This window comes from Triplophysa dalaica, chromosome 19, assembly GCF_015846415.1.
Source record: "Triplophysa dalaica isolate WHDGS20190420 chromosome 19, ASM1584641v1, whole genome shotgun sequence".
In the NCBI taxonomy this organism is placed as follows: Eukaryota; Metazoa; Chordata; class Actinopteri; order Cypriniformes; family Nemacheilidae; genus Triplophysa; species Triplophysa dalaica.
Genome location: NC_079560.1, coordinates 18683002 through 18696481, shown reverse-complemented (window position 1 = coordinate 18696481; position 13480 = coordinate 18683002). Strand labels below are relative to the sequence as shown.

The following is a 13480-nucleotide window of genomic DNA, read 5'->3' as shown; positions in this document are numbered from 1 at the left end:
TTTATGTCTGTGGATTTTAATAGTCTTCAGAAAGTAGTGTTTGATTGTTGGATTATAAGCGCAATGTGATTGGCTAAACAGGCCATCCTTCAAAAAAAGATATGTGTGAATCTGACTGTGGCAGGAACGTCTCAAAAATACAACACACAAATTCAAAGCAATCCATACACATCTGACGATTTGCAAATGCAGATTCAACAATCCATAAATACATATACAACATTCACAAATGTTTTTTGGAAACTAGTTCAAGAACGTGATATATACATATTTGTGAAAACATTCTGAATTTATTTCTGCGAGATACATTTATGTGAGCATTTTGGGAAAATGTTTGTTAATTAATGAATTGTGTTTGAATTTACGAATCTGATTTTGTGAATGTGAATTGTGCTTTGAATTTAGGAATTGTTATATATTAAATGTATTTTTAAGACTGCTCTTAATACACCTCTGAAGAAATAGTCTTATATATTTTATTGCATTTATGTTAATAGATCCTCCTAAAAACCCTGTACTGTTCCTTTAAGCAGTTAAAAAGAAAAATGAGTCATCAGTGTCCCGATGTAAAGTTAATTTATTCATAGATCACATTTAAACAGCCACAATACTGAGTGTACATTAGAATTAAATTCTTAAAGCACATAATAAAGCCAGGGGAAAAACAGAACTCACATATTATTGTCACAGTTGTTTTATGTTTTAATTTGTTTTTTTCCTCCCGTGTTTGTTATTTTTTCCATCAATCTTGTTTCTTAATGAACAGGAGCGGCTTAATCCCAAAGTAATACACCCATTTGTAAATGTTCAAAATGGATTTGAATATTTAGGAATTAAAATATGCCCAAAAATTTGTTCACTCAGCTCAATTAATTACGAACCCCTGATAGCTAAAGTTTCAGAAGAGGTGAAAAGATGGATGACATTGCCCTTATCCTTAATGGGAAGAATCAATGTGATTAAGATGAACATATTACCCAGATTTCTTTATATTTTTCAATCGCTACCACTTTCCCCTCCGTATACGTTTTTTCCAAAAGTAAGAAAACTGATTGCCAATTTTATATGGAATAACAGAAAGCCAAGACTTAAACTGTCATTATCATATTTGCCCTATGATAGAGGAGGGTTACAGTTACCAAACTTAATATGGTACTTCTTGTCATGATTCCGCTATCATGTCATGTTTATTCTTATTCTTGCAGCGGAGTCATGACTAAGTCTAGGGTTTTGTGTGAAAAGGACATGGCATGGCTTAGATTTTGGCTGTCGTGCGCCTTCTCGTGTCTCGTCTATGGCCCCGGCCCTCTCGTCTCCTCGTTAGCTTCCCTTGAGTGTTTTATTACCCACACCTGCCTATTGTAATTATCCTTTGTTCGTCTCCCTATTTAATGCCCTTGTATTCTCTGTCCTGTGCTCGTTTGTTCTTGTACATACTTGTAAACTTTGTTTGATTTTTGTTACAGTTCGTTACCCTACGTGAGTTTTTCGTTCCTGTTTGGCTGTCTTTGTTTATCCACTGTATTTTACCCCATTGTGGGTTTTTGTTTTGTGTTTATTAAAATCTTTTGTTACCCCATACCGCTGCCTGCATTTGGGTTCTATCCCCACACGTTTCGTGACAGAACAAACGAGCCAAAACTGAACCCAGCAAGCAGCCATGAACACTGGCCGTCGTGGTGTTGCCCGTCGCCTCTGCAGTCTTCGCCAGGGGAGTGAGACGGTGCATGAGTTTGTGGAGAGGTTCCTCGACATCGCTGGACTAGACGTCTTCGGGGAGGAGGAGCTGGCGGTGCTGTTAAACACAGGTCTCAGAGATCCACTCTCTCGATCGGAGATGAGAGCGTTGTGGCCGTTGGACTTCGACGCCGTGTGGTTTGCCGCCGCAGCTCGTGAGAAGTCCGCGACCACATCACTTACCAGCTACTCATCTCCGCTGGTCACGTCACCAGAGAGTGGTCCTCTGCAGATCGAGGTTGTGGGCATCGCCACGACTCCCACCGCAGCCTCTCCACAACCACCCGGTCTCACTGGCAGGCGGGGGAGACGGGAATCCTGGCGGTCCTCGACCGAGACCTCCAATCCCGAGCCCCCCACCCCATTCACCTCGTTCCTTCAGCCAACCACCAGACCCTAAGATTGTCCCACCCTATCCATACCCTTTTGGACTGCCCCCTAGGTACTCTTGTTTGCCCCCACCCCCCTCCCTTGTTTGTTATTTTTATTGTCTCACCCCAACCCGTTTGTTATTATTTCTTGTATGCCCCTAATCATGTTTTCAATGTTCTGTTGGTTTTTGTCTGTTACCCAGTCTGTCTTGTCTTGTTAGTTACCCCTTGGTGAACACCTGGAGGTGTTCATTTGAGGGGGGGCTTATGTCATACAAGGCATACAAGTTTCGTGACACTTCTGGTCCGCTCAGCTAAGGGCGATAATGTTCTGGTTTTCTAGTGATACCAATCTACCATGGATACAGGTCGAAAAGATGTCCGCAAATGTTCTACCACTGGATAGTTTTTTATATTCAGGACCCCTTAAAGAATTAAAGAAAAAGACAGACAATCCGTTTGCGAAAAACTCCATTGTAATCTGGCATGAAGCACATAAATATCTTAAAGATTTCCCAGAAATTTCCTGTTTCTCCCCTATTTGGGGTAATGAAGAGTTTACCCCTGCAAGAAATGATTTGGGGTTTAAATTATGGCAGATTCGAGGAATTGGTAGAATAATGGATTTGTATGAAAATAAGACCTTATTAACATTTGACAATCTTGTAACAAAATATCATATACCTCAGAAACATTTTTTTAAATACTTACAACTTAGAAGTTTCATCTTAGCCCATTCAAAAAAACTCTATATATCTCCCTATTATGTCCCAATTGGAAATACTTTCCACAAAAGACTGTTCCAGTAAGGGACGAATCACTCAATTTTATAATATTTTTGTAGAGAACCTAAAAGTCAATTCAGAAGATAAAAGATTAGCAAGTTACAAGATTTGAATAAAGATATCTCACAGGTTGATTGGGGTACAATTTGCGTAAGGGCACAAACACAAACTATAAACACTCGATTGAGACTCTTACAGTATAATTGGATAATGAGAACTTATTTGACCCCCGTTAAACTAAACAAATTTAACCCTAATATCCCAGACTTCTGTTTTAAATGTAATACATTTAAGGGGACACTATTTCACTGTATATGGGAGTGCCTGGAAGTGCAGAAATTCTGGGAGGGGATAATTAAATATATCTCACAGTTCACATCAGAACCAAGCCCGCTATGCCCGGAATTGTGTATATTAAGTATTTGCGCAGTTGGCTTCTCCCTGTCTAATAAAGAAAAATCATTGGTTGATCTTTGTTCACTACAAGCCAGACACTCTATAGCTTTATATTGGAAAAATACTTGCTGTCCTTCCCTAGAAATATGGTTAAAGAATTTAATATCATGTCTGGCTCTGGAAAAACTTACATATTTAACAAAAAAAACTGGCAGAATTTTATAAGATCTGGAAGTTGTTTTTAGATTTTGTTAAGGACGGAAATATTGTACTTGATGTGTGACATGTTCATATAAGTTTGATTATAAGGGGTGTAATAAACTGTGGTAGGATGCTTAGGATTTTGTGGTTAGGAGAGGGTTTGTATTGTAAGCAGTGTTTGCTGTTTTTTCTTGTTGTTCTAAAATCTAATAAAAACATGTTATACAAAAATAAGGTAAATTATAGATTTAAGATTATCATTAATAATCTAATAGCATTTAAAATTTTATAGTGAAGTCGTGTCATGTCTGCGCGTCCTTTATTCAGCTCTATCCCCTAAACGAGAATTTAAAATTAAAAGAGAGGGTACCACTCTGATCTCGAGTAGCAGATTGTTTCACAACAGAGAAAGCATGGTCTCCTCTAAATTTCAAATTCTGATTGCTGGAGCATAGGCTTCTAGAAGGGGTGTAAAAGTGCAGCAGACAGATAACTAGGGGCTTGGTTGTGTAAAGACTTATAGACCAATACAATTATTTTAAAAGCAATTCTGGATTGAATGGGCTGCCAGTGGAGGGCCCTCAGACTTGGGTGATGTGGTCGTATTTTCGGCTTTTTGTAAGGAATCTCGCAGCAGCATTCTGAACCAATTGTAAGTGGATGATTTGTGACTGAGCAATTGCAGTCGTCTAGGCGTGAAGTGATAAAAGCGTGGAGGACCATCTCTACCATTGTAGCATTTAAAAAGTGTTCAATTTTAGACAGAAAGCAGACTTGGTAAAAACTGGTGCCAATTACATAGGAGGTATATTTGTCTAATTTTAATGAGTAATCAAAGAGGACACCCAAATCGCACACACAAGAAAATCTAAAAGCTGATAAGCAGCCCAGATCAGGACTGGGAGCATGAAAATGAGCAGACAGGCTGAAATCAATCACCTCTGTTTTATCTTCATTTAGCATTAGATTTATTTTGACATTCAAGTCCTGTGGAACTAGGCAGCTGATTGAGAGGCACCTTTGAGTTTGGTCATAAACCCTTAAATGCATACCTTAGGTCTTTAGGTCACCCAGGGTGTCATTCACTACCCTTCCTCACATTATTTTTTTAAACTCCACCTTCTTAGTATTCCTCAGTCTATCTTATCATCAATTCCACATGAAAAAAATAAACATTTAAATAAAATCCGTTTTATAATTGGTAAATGTATGGGTTCACTAAAGAGACGAGGTATTTAAACGTTTAAGTTAAAAAATATTACGTTATAAACCATTGTTAATTAAATAATCGTTTTAATTATTTTTTATTTTGTTATGGTGCCTTAAATTATATTCGAAGCTTTTGTTCAGTGATTGGCACTGTTGCCTCACTAAAGACCGGAATACGTAATAACAATTGGAGAAACATTCATTCATTTATGGGTTAAATAGCAATATAAACTGGGGGTATGTGGGTAATCAGTTTAAGGGAAATGTTTCCCAGTGAAGCAGGGTAAGAATTCAGGTGATTGAGCCCTCTGCTGATAGGAGTAGAAACCTCAGGAGACTCAAATGTAACAGGAAAATGAACAAGTTTTCAGTCTGTTAAGCCAGAAGTCATCATGAATGACTGGCTGAAATAATTACTGAAATTAGAAATTATCATTAAAAATATACATTAGGGCCTTGTTTTTACTGAAATGTGGACTTAAAATGGATTTCTTAAAATTATAACACAAACAAGACCACATAACCTAAACATTCAGCAAAATGACAAAGGGGCTAAGCCTGAGCAATATCTCTATTTAGTAAACTGCTTGTTTATTTTATTGTGGTGGTAACTGTGGAGTGGTGTCTGTGAAAGGTCAAACATCTAAAATAGATTACTCCACCTGACGTCATGGTGACAAGTTTAACAACCGTTTTTGCATTGGGGTAATGTTTCTAAAACTCCATGATTGTTCATCACCTTTATCCTGAGCAAACCAGAAACAGAGACTGTAAATAGAGATCTACTAACTGTTTAAAATAACGCACATAATTAATGGTAACAACACTCTGTCCATTGTTCAATTTTATTAATGTCTAATCTTTATACAGGAAGCGGAGTCAAAACAGGTTGGGGAATACACATGCTATAATACAACATATCTTATTCAATGTTTAATAATTGATTACAGCGTGACGGGTGAGATGAAAAAAATATTTAATTGGTGACAAATTTAAGGGGCTCTTAAAAAAGGCTTGGCATTGATTAAGCTCGTTGAAGTCATGTTGATAGACCCTATCTTAATTATATTGTAATTTTTTCTTCTTGTTTTTTCTTTGACAGATATAAACACATTTAAATAAGAGATCAAAGTAAATGACTTTAGCTGATTTGGTGTTTATTTTGAGCTACAATATATTAAAAAGTATCTATGGTTTGGGAATGTGTGGTTATGCCCAGCTGGAAAATCCCAGCACCTGTTTTAGAAACTCAACAGATCTTGAGCTTGAGATAGACAGCACACCAGTGCTATGCCCTTCGCTATGCTTTTCTGGGCATTTGTGCCCATTCTTATAGCCATTTCTATTTTTTTCTATGTGTCTCATTCAGGAGGAAAAAGTGGGGTCAGCAAGAAGACAGATGGTGTGAAGGTAAGATATAAATCATATATTCACTGTTTATAATCGCTACAAGGACTTATTGAAAATATACAGGACAGTTGCTCAATGACTTTACACATAAATAGAAACACTAATGGATTTGATTTGAAAATTTTTGTCAGTTAGCTTTGATAATTAAAGGGATCTGAGCTACTAATTATTCAGGTTATTATCTCGAACACTGACTTGTTATAATAAACTTGCTATTGGTTTTACTCTTATTTAAAATTTGCCTTTTCTAAATAATTTATATTTCATTAATAAACCGGGGTTTGCGGATCCATAGGGGGTTCTCCAAAAGTTTCTAAGGGGTCCCCAGGATATTTCATAAAAATGTTAAATGTTTATGTTTATTGTGAGTTATATTAGATTTTCCTCACTACAGTTTCCTTTACTGTATCTCACTCATTTAAGTTTGTTTTCAGTATTGTTGGTAAAGATGTCATGAAAGTTGCAACAGTAAAATATTAAAATACCAACATTACTTATAGCCAATTATTTAATATGTTGTCTTTATAATGTAGATGGATACTAGGGGTAAAGGTTTGTGTATTCGTGCTGAACTGTCACTGGGCAAATTCCACATGGAAGTGATCACTCCTATGCCCTAATCCCTAAGCCTGCCGTTTGGGAGACGTTTGGAATGCACTTGACAATGGGAGTGACATAAATACCGGCAAATATCTTCAGCTGTCATGTTCCGGTGACAAGCATCATGGTGTCTGTCAGCAGATGTAGCTGTTTTTAATAATGCATTAGTGTTGTAAACAAACATACATTGTATATTGAAACAAGGATCCCTTTCTGTCGGTCTCTCGACGTTGTGTCGAGAACGTCAGATGGGGTTCGCCCTTGAGAACCAATCAACTCTGACTACTATAGAAAAGGCCAATGAAATTGGCCTCTCTCTACGGGCGACTAAAGTGATGGCGCGGGCCCTGGGTCGGACGATGTCCACTCTGGTGGTCCAGGAGAGACACCTCTGGCTCAACCTTGCGAGAATGAGTGACGCCGAGAAAGTCCGCTTTCTCGACGCACCCATCTCGCAGGGTGGGCTGTTTGGTGACACCGTCGAGAGCTTCGCACAGCAGTTCTCGGCGGTGAGAGAGCAGTCGGAGGCGATAAGCCATATCCTACCGCGCCGCGACTCGGCCGCCCCCAGGCCTCCGAGTTCCCGCGCACCATCTGCTCCCCGACAGCCCAGGGCCCCTCCGAACGCTCCACCGGTTAAAGTGCGCCCCCAGGCTGCACCCCGGAAGAAGAGTTCGAAGGGAAAACCCCCTCCTCTTCAGCAACCTTCCAGGAAGAAGCGGCCCTGACGGGAAGATCCCGGAGGAAACAACATCTGGCCCGACCCTCACAGTACCATCTCTGACCGGTCAGAGGTCTCCACCCTCCTGGCGAAATAAGCAATCGAGTCCGTCCCCCAAGCCGAGATGTACAGCGGGTTTTACAGCCCATACTTCATCGTTCCAAAGAAAGACGGAGGGTTGCGCCCCATTCTGGATTTACGTACCCTCAATGAGCACCTTCACAAGCTGCCGTTCAGGATGCTAACCCAGAGGCGCATCCTGACATCTATCAGGTGTCAGGATTGATTTGTGGCAATCGACCTGAAGGACACTTACTTTCAGGCTCCGGCCTCTAGTGCAGGGCCAGCACGTACTAGTCCGCCTGGACAGTACAACAGTATATCAACCGCCAGGGTGGCGTACGCTCACGGCAGCTAACACAACTTGCCCGACGCCTCCTCCTGTGGAGTCAGCAGGTGATCCGCTCCCTGCGGGCCACGCACATCCCAGGCGTACTGAACCAGACAGCCGACGCGCTCTCTCGTCAGTACACGCCCTGCGGAGAGTGGCGACTTCACCCCCGCACAGTTCAGCTCATTTGAGTGCGGTTCGGACAGGCACAGATAGACCTCGTCGCATCCCGCGACACCACCCATTGTCCGCTTTGGTACGCCCTGACCGAGGCCCCCCTCGGCACGGATGCCCTGGCGCACAGCAGGCCGCGGGACAAGCGGAGGTACGCCTTCCCCCCAGTGAGCCTCCTTGCACAGACACTGTGCAAGGTCAGGGAAGAGGAGCAACAAGTGTTGATGGTTGCGCCGTACTGGCGCAACCGCACCTGGTTCTCGGAGCTGATGCTCTTGACAACAACTCCCCTCTGGCCCATTCCACTGACAGAGGACCTTTTCTCTCAGGGGATGGGCACGTTCTGGCATCCCAGGCCAGACCTCTGGAACCTCCATGTCTGGTCCCTGGATGGGACGAGGAGACCCTGCAGGCGGTTATACGCCTACAAATGGCGCCTCTTCTCATCCTGGTGTCTCTCCCAAGGAGAAGACTCACAGAGATGCTCGGTCGGGTCAGTGTTGTCCTTCCTACAAGAGAAATTGGAGAATAATATCTCCCCTTCCACACTGAAAGTGTATGTAGCCGCAATTGCCTCTCATCACGACTCAGTGAATGGAAAGTCTCTAGGGAAGCACGACCTGGTCACCAGGTTCCTAAGGGGCGCGAGAAGGCGGAATCCGCCTCGTCTCCGCTCCGTACCCTCTTGGGACCTTGACGTGGTCCTGGGGGGCCTATCCGGGCCCCCCTTCGAGCCCATGAAGCTTCCGATCTTCCTCACCTTACGAATAAGACGGTTCTTCTGTTGGCGCTCGCCTCCTTCAAGAGGGTAGGGGACCTCCAAGCATTCTCCGTGTCCCCGGATTGCCTTGAATTTGGCCCTGGTAACTCTCACGGTATCCTTAGACCCAGGCCCGGATACGTGCCCAAAGTTCCCACTACTCCCTTTCGGGACCAAGTGGTGAACTTGCAGGCGCTCCCCATCGGGGTGGAGGACCCAACCCGGTCCGTGTTGTGTCCAGTACGAGCACTGCGCCTCTACTTAGACCGCACACAGAGCTTCCGCAGCACTGATCAGCTCTTTGTCTGTTTTGGAGGACAGCAGAAGGGGAAGGCTGTCTCCAAGCAGAGATTAGCGCACTGGATCGTGGATGCCGTTACGATGGCATACCGGTCGCAGAATCTCCCATGTCCATTGGCGGTTACGTCTCACTCCTCCCGGGGTATAGCCTCCTCATGGGCACTGGCCAGAGGCGCGTCTCTAGCAGACATTTGTAGAGCTGTGGGTTGGGCTACTCCCACCACCTTCGCAAGGTTTTACAGCCTTCGCGTTAACCCGGTGTCAGCCCACGCCCTACGTGGCGACATGTGGGACTGGCATCCGGGAGGGCGTATGCCTGCGAAAGCACCTTCCCACCCTCCAAGAGGTTGAATCAGTGTGGTATATACCTTTTCTTCTTACCCAAACACATGGCTAAGAAAATTGGTACCTCACCAACCTTCCTTCATACCCAGACACTGGTTAAGAACAGGCATTCCATCCATCACTAAGCAAGCACCCCCAGGGGTCGGATGGGCAGAGCAACCTTCCCCTTAGGCCGGGATACCATATGACCTATCACAGATAGTTCTAACCGGACCTGGTGCTATCAGACGCAGCAATAACCCCACCATGGGCTGTTACGTCTGCCATACCCTCATGACAATGGTTCCCACAAATGGTAGCCCATGAGCTTCCCCAGGTGGACCTCCACCTCGCGGTTAACTATCCAGTCCACGCGTTCCCTGCGTTCTCCTCCAAGGACGAGACCATACTTATATCCACCAGATTCCTCCCCACGGGTAGGAGGTGGCCTCTGCAGCGCTTCTCTGATTAAGAGTCGCGCTCACCCGGTGTAAACTGAGCCGGACGGCCTCTCGCCTGTAAAGAGCTAAGGCCCCGTCCGTGAAAGTTACAGGTCAGGGCTGTACCCATCTTTCTGCAAGAAAGCTCTGGAACCCCCCGACCACCACACTGGAAGGTTACAGTTTCACGAAAGCTTCGAGCCGACACGCCCAAGCTTGTTACCGTCGCTTCGCCTGGACTGTGACGCGATACAGCGTTGTGGCGTTTTCCATAGGTAACCCTATCTGTCGTTCTCGACAAAACGTCGAGAGACCGACAGAAAGGGAACGTCTTGGTTACGTATGTAACCTCAGTTCCCTGATGGAGGGAATGAGCCGTTGTGTCCCTTATGCTACAAACACGTATCGTATTCTGCTGCAGTTGTGAGAGGATCTCAGGCACTTCAGAACAAGAGGTAAATGAATGATGCACGCCGGCTTCCTTTTATACCGGATATCCGGGGGCGGAGCCCGGCATGCAAATTTCATTCGCCAAATTTCATTGGCCTTTTCTATAGTAGTCAGAGTTGATTGGTTCTCAAGGGCGAACCCCATCTGTCGTTCTCGACACAATGTCTCGTTCCCTCCATCAGGGAACTGAGGTAACATACGTAACCAAGACGTTATCTATATACAGTGTATTAATGTTAATATATTATGAAACTTTTAAACTATAAAATGTACAGTATGTTTATTTGCAACAGTTATGCTTTATGCTTACAATGACATCTGCTGCTGGACACCATGCTGAGTTGTCGCAGGAACATGCCAGCTGAAGATAATGAGGAAATTATATCACGCCATTTGCCAAGTGCATTCAAAACATCTAACAAACATCTTATAAACGGCATGTACATGCCGTGCTCACTCCAAATTCTTAACTCCAAGGTCCAGTAAGGACCAGTTGTCTCAAAATGGCAACGCGCAAACAATCCGCCTGAACACACCTCATTTTCAAACCAGCACGCCCATGGGCTCAAATGCGGTTTTTTTTAACAACGTGGTGCATGACATAAAAATGTTAACTGCGTTGGGATGAAACTAGCAAAAACAACTTGCGTCAGCGCCGCCAAATTGCACAGAATGTATTCTTGGCCTGTTTTGGCCAAAATGTGCAGTTCTGTCTGAGCCAGAACTGCGCAGCTTGTTAAACCCCACACTCTTGAGACATCAAAAGGATGTGGGATCGAGTCCCGTGAGCAAATTGTCATAATTTTTATGTTAAGTCTATGTTTCGTTCTCACCCGTCCTTTTTTTCCATATTTGTTCCTTTTCTGCCGTTTTCGCTCATGTGGTTCTTGCTGTGCCTTCGGAGGACTGGCCCTGTGTCACTGTTTACAGCTACATTTTAGTTATCATTATGAGTGATAGTTATGATTTAAGATGGTTAAAATATGATGCAAGATAATTTAGTTGAATGAAGATAAGGGGGTGCCAAACCAGTGGTCTTGTAGGCCAGGAGCAGTCTTGAATTTGATGTGAGCGACTATAGGGAGCCGAAGTAACTTAATGAGGAGAGGAATGACGTGTGCTCTCTGAGGTTCATTTAAGACAACTCTTGCTGATGCATGCTGGATCATCTGTAGAGGTTTGGTCGTGCAAGCAGGAAGTCCAGCTAGCAGCGCATAGCAATAGTCCAGTCTGGACAGAACAAGAGCCTGGACTAGGATCTGCATAGAATGCTCGGATATGAAAGGTCTAATTTTCCTGATATTGTAGAGGATGAGTCTACAGGACCGAGTGGTGCTGGCAACCTGATCTGTGAAGTTAAGCTGATCATCGATAACCACTCCCAGGTTTCTGACCGTTTTGGAAGATGTGATGGTTGATGAGCCCAGTGGAATGGAGAAGTTGTTATGGAGTTTAGGGTCGGACGGGATTACAAGCAGTTCTGTTTTTCATCCAGAGCTAAATGTCACTCAGGCATGCTGAAATGCGTGCAGAAACAATCAGATCGCAAGGCTGACATGACAGGTGGAGTTGTGTATCATTCGTATAGCAATGGTAGGAAAAGCCATGTTTCCGAATGACAGAGACAAGGGATGTCATGTATACAGAAAAGAGCAACAGCCCAAGCACTGAGCCCTGAGGCATCTCTCCAGGAATTTCTAAATGACCTACCTGAAAGGTAAGACCTGAACCATTGAAGCACCATTCCAGAAACACCCATAGCCTTTTCAAGTTTATTTTTAACAAAAGACCGCTGGATCCAGAGTGCACGTGCGGTGTTGTCAAGGTAACATTTGACCAGTCATTAGACTTGTTCATCTTGATGCGGCACTGCAACATGGCAGGTGGATGACATCAATGTAGAGTGAGAGCGATTAAAAAAAAAAAATCACCCTTTGATTAAGGGTGGGAATCATTTGGTCCCTCACGATTCGATTTAGAATCCATTCTTTGTGTCATGGTTCGATTTAGAATTGATTCTTGATGTATTTTTTAGCATTTTAAAGATGTCATCGTGTAACGTTTGAACTCAGAACTAGACTAGTGTTGGTATTTTGCTAGAACTGTCACATATGGTATTTTAAGGAAACTGTTTTTCCTGTTTGCCCCTGTAAAGCTGCTTTGGAACAATGCACATTGTGAAAAGCGCTATATAAATAAACTTGAATTGAATTAATACAACTGAATGCCCAGTAAAGCCATTCTCATTGACATTTTCTGCTGTCAGACATTAAAACAAGAACATAATAGTCATGTGAAAAGTGAAAGTGACATATTTGTCAGATATGGTGACCCATACCCGAAATAAGACCTCTGCATTTAACCCATCCAGAGAGAATGTACCAATAAACAACCTTATCAACCTTAGATAAACATGAGATTACTCACTGAGTATGGCGACCCCAGTCGTAGTGGGATGACTCTTTAAAACGCTAGTTGAGGCAGCCAAATATGAACAGGATTCCAGTTAAAGAACTAGTGATTGATAAAGAGATTCTTCACAAAGATGCATTTATTGACAGTCTTGGTAGACATCTGTACCACTTTGTATGAAATTTGTATTAATGGTCTACTAAAGGACTGCCAAGCTGGAAGCCAGCCTCAAATGCCTAGGGAAAGCCTTAAAGTCCTCACATGCAAAACTCATGACGACTGGGAACTCTGGTTTAGTAACCATTATGACCCGGAAACTCAGGAGTGTCGTCCATGACACCTGGAAACACAGGTGTGTCGTCCATCGTGGCTGAATACCTTGGCATGGCTTTCACAGAGCCAGGCGCTCTGGTGTGGCGGCCATCTTGCGAGCGGGCTCTGGGCTTGCAGCCATCTTGTGAATGGGCTTGCCACCATCAGTGTGGGAACTGCAGGAATAGGGCCCCCCCCAAATTGTTTGTGGGCAATGTCTTCCTCCACCTCGCCCACGTTAAACGGGTGCCACATTATAAGAGCATAATCCATAAACTGAGCCAAGGACCCTCCAGAACCATAATGGGAGATAGTGCTTTTATTGTGATTAACAGTTTATTAACTGTCCGGAAATCTGGAAAAACGAGCAGGGGAGGCGAAAACAGGGAGAGGATCTCAATGCATTATAAGCAGGCCCGGTTGCTGACAGGTACATAATTGTGGGATAGCAGGTATCCTTGGTGGGCATATAACCCAACCATACATG

At 43.5% G+C, this 13480-nt stretch overlaps 1 protein-coding gene across 4 annotated transcripts in view; it reads left to right on the top strand.

The window, feature by feature from the left end:
* The window catches only part of camk2a (calcium/calmodulin-dependent protein kinase II alpha), a 257071-nt gene that overhangs the window by 107109 nt on the left and 136482 nt on the right, over positions 1-13480 (top strand). For all 4 annotated transcript variants that reach the window (XM_056730301.1, XM_056730300.1, XM_056730299.1 and 1 more), the window contains exon 13: positions 6069-6109. In XM_056730301.1, the coding sequence (XP_056586279.1) occupies positions 6069-6109 (41 nt within the window). The remainder of the gene's footprint in view (positions 1-6068; positions 6110-13480) is intronic.